This window comes from Mastomys coucha, unplaced genomic scaffold, assembly GCF_008632895.1.
Source record: "Mastomys coucha isolate ucsf_1 unplaced genomic scaffold, UCSF_Mcou_1 pScaffold9, whole genome shotgun sequence".
Taxonomy (NCBI): Eukaryota; Metazoa; Chordata; class Mammalia; order Rodentia; family Muridae; genus Mastomys; species Mastomys coucha.
Window position 1 is genome coordinate 93945630 of NW_022196915.1, and position 9944 is coordinate 93955573.

Here is a 9944-nt window from a genome sequence, read left to right on the forward strand (position 1 = left end):
GAGACATTTCTAAATCTGCCTTGTTTTGTTTTCTTTTTTTCTTTCTTAACATCCAAGGAGAGATAACCCATCTCCTTCTCCATTTTTTCCACCATGAAGGAATCTGTTAGTTGTTTATCAATAATACAGTTTTTCTTTCCATAAAAATGTTAAAGCTTTCATATAAAAAAGTGGTAAATAACCAAGATCAATTGCCAGAGGACAGTCATTTTCCATTTTATCATTATGAAATGCAATCCCCAAACAAAAGAATCAAGAAGAAAAAAGGTAATAGATGCCCTTAGGAACAGTCAGTGTGTATAATAAAGATTTTATTTTAAAAGTGTTAAGATAAATAATACATACTCCACAACATCACTGTTCTGGGAAATGATCTCTTTTTAGAATATGAATTCTAACTGGCACATCTCTTTACACCTTCTCCCGGGGGCTTTTACTGAGCTGGCTTTTAATTCTGCAGTTTCAGTCTGTGGTCTCCTGTCTTTGACATACTTCTCAAGAGTGGATGTGTGGTGGAATGCAAACTCCATCAATATGTGTGGTTTGTAACCTAACTGCTGATGAAATAGAGTTGCTTAGAATTCCCGAGGGCATCTGATTCAGAATAGAATTACATTGGTCGGTAAAATTCAAATAGTTCACTGCTTTCCCTTGGTAATTACTGGGTCATAACCAGAAGTTGGAATGATAAGTGTGAAACATTTTTTTTTTTTTTTTTTTTTAGTATAATGATTGATTTCCATAAAGATGAGTACTTCAACAGTTTTCAATATGTAGTTGCTGGGGCGGAGGGTGGGTGGCCACTAATTAGTTTTACCGTTTTCAGCAGATGTTGAATTCAAAATGCCAGCATCCGCATCTCAAACACCAGTCATTAGGGCTGTCTTTCATGAAGGAGTGCTGACCAATGAAATCTCCCTCTGTTTAATGAGACCGATCTAGACAAAGTCAATTAAATCAAATCTATCCTAACATTTCCAATATATCTGCAGTGTGGGCAGCACCTTCATAACAGCAGGGAGGGATTTCCAGTATTGATAAGGGGATTCGCTGCTGCATTAGGAGAGCGAGCACGGAGGGAGGGCAGAGTTGATTGGGTCAGAAGGTACTTTATAGGCAGTGGAAAAGCAGTGAAGTCCAGGGGTGGGGGAGGGTGTTGGATGGGAGATTGTGAGGAGGAGAGCTAGTGAATGATTAAACACTAAGGTAATTAAGGAGAGAGCCTTTCTGGAGCTCCAGAAGGGACCTACCCCGCCTCCCAGGCGTATCCCCACCCCCTCCCTTCCACCATAAATCCAAATAGGAAGCTGGAAAAATGTAAGGACCCAGATTTGAAAACATTTTCACTTTAATACTGAAAAAATATGCCATTATAAAATCCTCGAATAGAATTAGTAAGTTTCACGTGCTTCCTCGGTTCTTTGTTCCTACTTTATAAGTAAGATTTTTACCAGCACACAATTGCTACCATAGGATCGCAGCCTAAGCACTAGAGTGACATTAATTGGTCATGCTTAACTGCCCCAGAATCTTTTTTCTTAAATAATTACACTGGTACTATAATAGAAATCATGGGTACTTATTTTACATTCAGATGGAAGGCATTATTGGATATGTATAGAAAAATATTCCCCCTCAGAAATTAAAATAAAATCAAACATCACCATCGAAAGAAAAGAACCCAAAACAACCCTTAAAAACTTTGCTCAACAAAATACATTGTTAACTCATAAAATGGACTGATGACTTAGCCATGCAAATGTCTTAAATAAACCTTTACATTTTTTTTTCACAGTAAACATACGCTCTGAACTGCCTACCAATCACAAATAAGGGCGAAATGGCACTTTCTGATTATACTGTATTTTGTTTATAGAAAGTTTGATACGATGTGACTTATCAGGTAAGAGAGTGGGTGCTGTGACGCCGTCTCCAGTCGCAGTGGGGCGGTGGGGTTGGGGGAGGGGGTAGAGTCCCTGGAGCGTGTGGATTCCATGCGAGCCATGCAGCACTTTTTGTTTGTTTTTTGTTCTTGTCAGGAGTCAGAGTTATTTATTTACAATACATTCATGCCTTCGTGCAACTGCCCATCCCTGCATTACCAACAGGGAGCCATCTTCGGGCTATCCACAGGGGAAAAATAGATATCTATTTCTTTATATAGATGTGATATATGTATATATGTATAGAGCCACTGCAGCCAGCCCCAGGGGACCTTTGGCTCAGAGCAAGAGGGCTCAATTCTTCTGGCAGGCCCCATGCTGGGCTTTGAGTCAAAAGGGAGCTTAGAGCAAAGAGCTAGCTAGCTGCACTCGCAGCTCCACAGTCTGCTCTTTGTTTTCAGATGGGAGCTTAAGGGCCAGAGCCTCTTAGTTGAGTGAGTTCATACTTATTTATTTACTCATGTCCATCGGTGCTTGTGACACGCTAGATCTGGGTCAATGTTCTCCTACTCCCCCCCGCGATGCAGGCGGCAGGAGAGGATGGATGGTCTTCCTGCACTCCTCCCCCTTTAGGGTCGAGGGGAGCTTAGTCTGAGAGTGAGTGAGAGCCGCAATCATACACCCTATGGGACCCGTCTGCATTGTAAGGCCCATTGTGCCAGTAGGAAGAGTCACAGACTGTCTGTAGGGAATTAATTTCGGACGCAGAGGAATTGGCATCCCTTCTCTTGGACCGCTTTCGGTTCCTCAGGATAAACACGAGCATGCCCACCACGGTGAAGGCGGAGGTGACGAACACCAGCAGCAGTCCCGGGACCAACACGGAGATGGACACCCTGCTGGTGTCTAGGTAGGAGTTGGAGTGTGTCCCGGTTTCCGCCAACCCAGTGCTGTTTTTACTGTGCGAAGTTAACGTGGGCGAGATCCTCGCATACAGCTGGGGGCAGATCTCGTCATTGGAGAGCAGCATGAAATCCTTCCTAAAGAAGTTCACCGGCGTCTCACACTTGAGGTCGCTCATCAGCACCTCGGAGCCCAGGCGTTCTGCCCATTGCTTGAAAGGCACAATGGTGCAGGAGCACTCCCAGGGGTTGCCATGCAGGTCTATCTGGATGATGGAGGTTAACTGGTCCAGCACCCCCGCCACTGGGAGGTACATGAAGTAATTATTGTGCAGGCTGAGCTTAGACAGGGAGACCCCAGCAAAAACGTCCACCGGTAGGGACCTCAGCAAGTTGTTGTTGAGAATAAGAATCCTCAGTTTGGGCATGGCATTGAAAGTACCGGGGAGAATGAGCTGAATCGCGTTGTACTCCACGTTCAGGTACTCGAGGTTCTGCAGCCCAGCAAATTTCTCCCGGGACAGAGTGTCCAGGTAGTTACTATCCATGTACAGCCACCTGAGGTCCAAAAGGTTCTTGAAAGTGTTGTTCTCTATGTTTGCGATGTTGTTGTTGCCCAGATCCAACAGAATGAGGTTCTTGTAATCCACAAAGTGGGATTTTCGGATGCTGTGGATCTTATTATCTCGAAGGAAAAGCTCCTGCACGTTGGAAAGCTTGGGCTTCAAATCAGCCAAGCTGCTCACGTTCCGATTGTTACAGTTCATCTTTAAGCCTGAGCCTGGGATGTGGTCACAGCTGCAGCCCCCGGGGCAGGGCAGGCCATGCACTGGAGGTTTGTTTCTGGCGCCCCCAGTTGCTATCGGTGGCGTGGGTTTGATTTTGAGCTGCCAGTTGCCCGGGATCTTTGTACCTCCATTTGGAACAGCCCCTGGGGTGGCATGCTCGTCCTGCCCATTTGTCTTGAAAGGAGTTGGCAGGGGACCAGGAGCGAAGGTCTCTTCCTGGGCAGGGGGAGCCGGGAGACTAGAATCCACTCTGTTTTTTAAAGGACACAGGTCCTGTTCCGTGGTTTCATTGAGGTCTTTACCCTGGAGCCTGGTGGGGGCTTCGCAGACCACTCGGCCGATTAGGGCGTTTTTGGGAATGTTCTCCAGCCATTCCTTCAGGGAGAGCAGATCACAGGTGCAGTCCCAAGGGTTATCCTCTAACAGGATCTCAGCAATGCCAGGGATCTGCTCCAAGATCTCCTCATAGGGCAGTGTTTTCAGCCTGTTTCCGCGGAGGTCGAGGTGGGTGATGGGCACATACTGGAATACATTAGCAGGTAGGGTGCTGATGAGATTGTCGTTTAAAATGAGGACTTCCAACTTGTTCAAGTCCTGGAAGGCCCCCGGGTCTATATCCCGTAATAAATTAAAATCGGCCTGGAGGTATTCCAGATCGTCCAGCCCCAAAAAAGTCTGCTTTCGAAAAGACTTGATCTTGTTGTTGTTGATGTGCAACCGTTTCACCAGCTGCAGCCCCAGAAATGCCCCCGGAACGATTTCATGCAAGCCATTGTTTTCCATATGCAAACTAACCGCATTATAAAAGTTAGCGAACTCATTAGGGAAAAGTCGAGTGAGGGAATTGCCATGCAGAAATAAATGGTAAAACTGGGAAGTCGGGGCGGTGAAGCGCTGCAGACTCGTGAAGCCCTTTTTCTCACAGTCTACGTGTAAGTCCCCTTCTATCTCATTGCAAGAACAGATCTTCTCTTTACAAACGTCCCCTGTAACGTTTCCAGCGGCAAAACAAAGAGACGTCTCCAGCAACAGAATCCAAAGCAGCATTTTTAAAGCGAGCAATTCATCCCAGATCTCATCACAAAGTAACAGCAACCATCCTGCTCGCCACAGACACAATTCAAGTTCATTTAGTGCTCCAATGTCCGATCCCAGAGAAAGAGAAAAGAAGGGTTTGGGGGGGTGGGGGTGGATTCCTTCCTCCCTAACCCCCCCGTACTGCAATAGCCCAGACGCCAGTCAATAATTATATCCACAAACTATCCAGGCACATAGTGCAAGGCAAGCAGAAAAGGGGGGGGGGGGTGGAAAGTAGAGGAAAGAGAGAGAGAGAAAAAGCAAACTACTCCCCCTCAACCCTTTAAAAATAACCAAAATAAGTTAAATATATACCTGTAAAATTAAAAGGAAACGCGCCCTTACAGAACCATGTTTAGAGGTTCTCACTAACCAGGAAGGGAACAATGCTAGCAATTAGAAGCAAGTGCATGTTAGAAACAAGCAGGTTTGCAGCGTAGTACAGGCGCACTGCCTGAGATGGCTGTGCGTCGGACTGACCTTGCCTCTCTGATACAAAGCAGGGCTTTCGGCGGCTTCAGTGGTCCAGGCTGCTGGCGGAGTTCTTGTCTTGGTTGCAGGTTGCCCAGAAGTACCCCCGAGGTGCTGTCCAGTGCCCCCGGTGCTGAAATCACGCCCGCCCAAAAGACACACTGCCCAGCCAATGGCGCTGGAAAATTTCCGCAATCACTGCGTTTTGTGGATGTCCATCGTGTTCCTTTTCTCCCCTTTGGTCGTCTTCAGCCCTTTTTTCTGTGCTCCGGCCGGCGCTTACTAGCTCTTCTTTGCTTGTTCTCCTTCTCTTTCTTCTGCTCTTTCGGAATTACGTGGAGGGGGGAGGAGAGAGGGGGAGCGAGTTGTCTGAGGGAGGAAGAGAGCGCGAGAAAGGGGAGGAGGGGGGAGTTGCTAAGAAGCTCTGCTGGTTCCAGCCTGGTGCACTCTGAAAGATCTGACACCCTCTGCTGATCTGCAGTAGCAAAAATCCATCTGGTGAGGGAATGCTGAAAGAAAGAAAAAAACAATCCACGTACAGGGCAAGCGTTAAAAACGTGGGTATTAGAGGCTGTCGATCTACATAGAAGCTTATTTTAAATTGATTATTTAATTCTTTTTGCGTGCTAGAAACTTTACCCTTTCCTTTCCTTAAAGACCTCACAGCCCCCGCGAGCTCTAGCGTTCCGAAAGTACGGCTTTTAAAACATTTATTTCCCAATGGCTTGAATAAAATTAGTGTCAGGGTGTCAAGCGAACGGCAATTTGAGGTAATTATATTGCACGCCATTTTCATCGGTGCTTTAAATGTGTTTCTGCCTTCTCTGCGGTACAGCGTTTTATATCGTTTGATGCCTTTGGAACCTCTATTTTATTTTTGTACTCAGAAAGTGGCTATTCTGAATATATATATATATATATATATATATATATATATATTACATAATAGCATAATTTTGTAGAGAATATTTGTTTCCAGGCATATACTTTTCTATTTTAAAGTTTTATAGAATTTCAGCCAATTTGGTGATAGTGTTAGGTTTTTCTGATGGCATTTATTGAATGTTATTTAAGTCTGCAGGATGAAAACACAATGCATGCTTAAGTTCTTTGATTTCAGACTAGAAAGCTTACCATGACATTCAGAAAATGAGGGAAGGGGATAAGGTAAAATTCCCAGATTATGGAAGGTTTTTTAAAACAGTTTGGTAAACAGGTACTAAGCCACCACACATGCATACTGTCATAGGCACACACACACACACACACACACACACACACACACACACACACCTGATGATGTATCCTCACCAGATCTGAGGAATTTAAAATATATGCAAGTAAGTAACAAGTTGCATTCTGAGAGGAAAGAGTAGAAATCCTGGTCTGTAACCCTGGGTAGCAGCATTCCATCCCCAGCTCACTCAGGGTCCAAGAGGCTAGGAAGAGAAATACTCCAAGGTTTCCCAAGGAGAGGATCTTCAAGTTACCTAGACCTAAAACTCGTAAAGTGCAGTGTTTTCCTTTTTCTTTAAGATTCAGTTTTTTCATGGTAATCAGTTTCACAGACTTTTATCAGAGGTGACACTTTTTCCATTTAAAAAAATTACAAAAAAAATAAGCATATTCTTTCCCCTGTTTCTTTTTCTTTAAGTAATTTATTTATTCAGCTTGTAGATTAGGTTTCTCTGTATATACCTGGCTGTCCTGGAATTTCTCTGTACAGGTTGGACTTGAACTCAGAGATCTGCCTGTCTCTGCCTCCTGAGTGTTGGAATTAACTGTTAGAAGCCTGAACTACCGTCTTTTCTTTCCCTAAAAATTTAGGAAACCTACAATTATTGATAATGATATAAATATTGTGCACTTCCTAAGGTTCTCTCTGACTTGTTGCTTCTCAAATCACTACTCACACTGGTGACTTGATAACATTTTTTCGATCATGTCTTAGGCAACCTTAACAGTGGTTCATACTTGCTAATAATTTGTACAAAATCAAAGAGGCAAGCAAGCTTGAAACTTGGGAAGATTGAGGAATGAAAAGTTGTAAGCAAACTAGTGCTGAGGACATGTCCAAGGTTAGCTAAGCTTAAGGGGTACTTAAGAGTTTATGTGTTCATGAATGGATCTGCAAGCTGATTCTTAGGTAAGTGGGAAGAAATTCATGCATCGTGTATGTATAGGCAAGTTGATGGACTCTTGAGAAAATTTGGTTAGAGAAAAGGCAGAGATGAACACTTAATTCGTACATTTATTTATAAGCATGTGTATGTGTATGTGTCTGTGTGAGGAAGGGCCTTCTTTCTTGGTGTTTCTCGTTTCTCCTTTATAATACTAAATTAGTGTGGGCAGGCAGAAGAAACAAATTCTACCAATTACACAGCTAACCTAGGAAATGCTCTGCAGCTGACAATTCTAGACTAGAGAAGATAAATGGAACAAAAACTTTTCTGTTTCTATATAAATAATAGAACTGAGCACTAAACCATCTTTCTCCCTGAAGCCACCACGAAAGTGTAAGGTCCATGTCCAGTATGTGATAGACAGAAATGGGCAAGCCACAGTGCAATGACAGTAATGACAAAAACCAAACCCACATGCTGTCTAATTACAAGAAGCAATGCTCACTGTAGTCACATAATATCACACCGTTGTCAAGTGCTTCCATTCTAATTTGACTTAGCAAATAGTCCTTTATGTGAAGAGACCCAAAGAACAAACTTAACTTTATTAAAATGAACAAAATTTAGGAAACCTACAATTATTAATAATGATATAAATATTGCACCCTTCCTAAGGTTCTCTCTGCTTGTTGCTTCTCAGATAACTACTCACATTGGAAAGATTGTAATCAGGGTTCCTAAATCTGATATTTTATGAGATAAAAATTCCATATTATCCTCTGTAAATAGTAAATTACCTTATACTCTCAAAGATGAGTGTGGCAATGGCCAGTATGGCAGATAAATAATTAAATTTAGTAAGAATATATGAAGATTAAACTACTTATGATAAATATTCATTACAAAACAAAATATAGAGAAATACAAATGTACCATTGAAAACAAGTTACGTACAAAAATCTTAATTTTTTAATAGTAAATAAATAAATACTAAGTTTGTTAGTTTTTCAACACAGGGTTCTCCATGAGATAGGGTGTCTAGCTGTAGAGGAACTGGCTCTGTATACCAGGCTTGCTTGTAACTCAGAGATATATCTGCCTCTGCTTTCTGAGAGCTGGGACTGAAGACGTGTGTCACCGTGCATGGCATAAATATATTTTAAAAGAAGAGGAAGTGTCAAGAAAAGACTGCACATAAATCAAAAGGCTTGCATTCATGTATAACAGTAAACTACTTCCTTTCCTTCTCTTCTTCCTCCTCCTCCTCTCTGACTCTTCCTTTTCTTTCCTTTTCTTTTTTCTTTTCTTTTCTTCTCTTCCTTTTCTTATTTTTTCTTTTCATTTCTCTTCCCTTCTCTTCACTTTTCTTTTCTTTTTTAAAAATTGGATATTTTATTTATTTACATTTCAAGTGTTATCCCCTTTCCTGGTTTCCACTCTTGAAACCCCCTATCCCATCCCCTCTGCCCCCTGCTTCTATGAGGGTGCACCCTGACCTACCCACCCACTCTTCCCTCCCTACCCTGGCATTTCTCTACATTGGGGCATCAAGCTTCACAGGACTAAGGGCCACTTCTTCCACTGACGTCCTACAAGGCAGTTCTCTGCTATATATGCAGCTGGAGCCATGGGTCCCTCCATATGTACTCTGTGGTGGTTTATTCCCTGGAAGCTTTGGTTGGTTGATATTGTTCTTCCTATGGGTTGCAAACCCCTTCAGCTTCTTCAGTCCTTTCTCCAACTCCTCCGCTGGGGACCCTGTGCTCAGTAAAATGGTTGGCTGCAATCATCTGCCTCTGTATTTGTCAGGCTCTGGCAGAGTCTCTCAGGAGACAGCTATATCAGGCTCCTGTGAGCAAGCACTTCTTGGCATCCATAGTGCATTAAGACAAGTCTTTGTGCCAGGCAGTGGTGGCTCATGCATTTAATCCCAGCACTTGGGAGGAAGAGGCAGGTGGATTTCTAAGTTCGAGGCCAGCCTGGTCTACAGAGTGAGTTCCAGGACAGCCAGGGCTATACAGAGAAATCCTGTCTCGAAAAAAACAAAAAACAAAAAGCAAACAAACAAAAAAAACCAAAAAAGAGCAAAACAAACAAACAAACAAAATGACAAGTCTTTGTGTAGAGCAAGTAAGTAAGCCACAAACTAAAGTTCCTTCCGTGTTAGCCAATAAAGTACTAGGATTACCAAGTACCACCTTGGTTAACTCACAATAAATTTCTTGATTGCCATTAAAAACATGGAAGTGAAATTTTATGTGTGATCAAACCATTCAATGCCTTGGAGTTTTATTTATTGACTTACTTAATATTGTGATTATTTCACCCATTATCATCTATTTTTTATTTTAATCTGACAACATTTTTGCATATTTCTATATTCAAAATAGTAAATGGCTAATGAAAATGTGATGTAACTTTGGAAGACAAAGCCAATAAACTAATTTCGAAATGATTGGAGATGAATAGAGAGAGTCAAAAGATTCCAGCCACAAAATGAAGGTAAGAGTTCAAATGGTGAGGCCAATGTGGTGTAAAGAGTGAAGACAATGTAAGTTATTCCCTCATCTCCCATGCAAGGTATACACACACACACACACACACACAAACATAGACACACATACACACACATACACACACACACACAAACATAGACACACATACACACACATACACACACAAACATACACAAACATGCAT

At 42.6% G+C, this 9944-nt stretch overlaps 1 protein-coding gene across 1 annotated transcript; it reads right to left on the reverse strand.

Annotated features, from left to right (window-relative positions):
* Positions 1-296: 296 nt before the first annotated feature.
* On the reverse strand, positions 297-5625 carry Slitrk1 (SLIT and NTRK like family member 1). The gene has a single exon (XM_031362191.1). It carries the CDS (start codon positions 4618-4620, stop codon positions 2530-2532), a length of 2091 nt encoding a protein of 696 aa, XP_031218051.1. The 5' UTR covers positions 4621-5625; the 3' UTR covers positions 297-2529.
* Between the last annotated feature and the right edge of the window lie 4319 nt (positions 5626-9944).

What these genes read in the sequence shown, in the direction of transcription:
- Slitrk1 (XM_031362191.1), bottom strand. Translation starts at nt 4,620, where the DNA reads ATGCTGCTTTGGATTCTGTTGCTGGAGACGTCTCTTTGTTTTGCCGCT.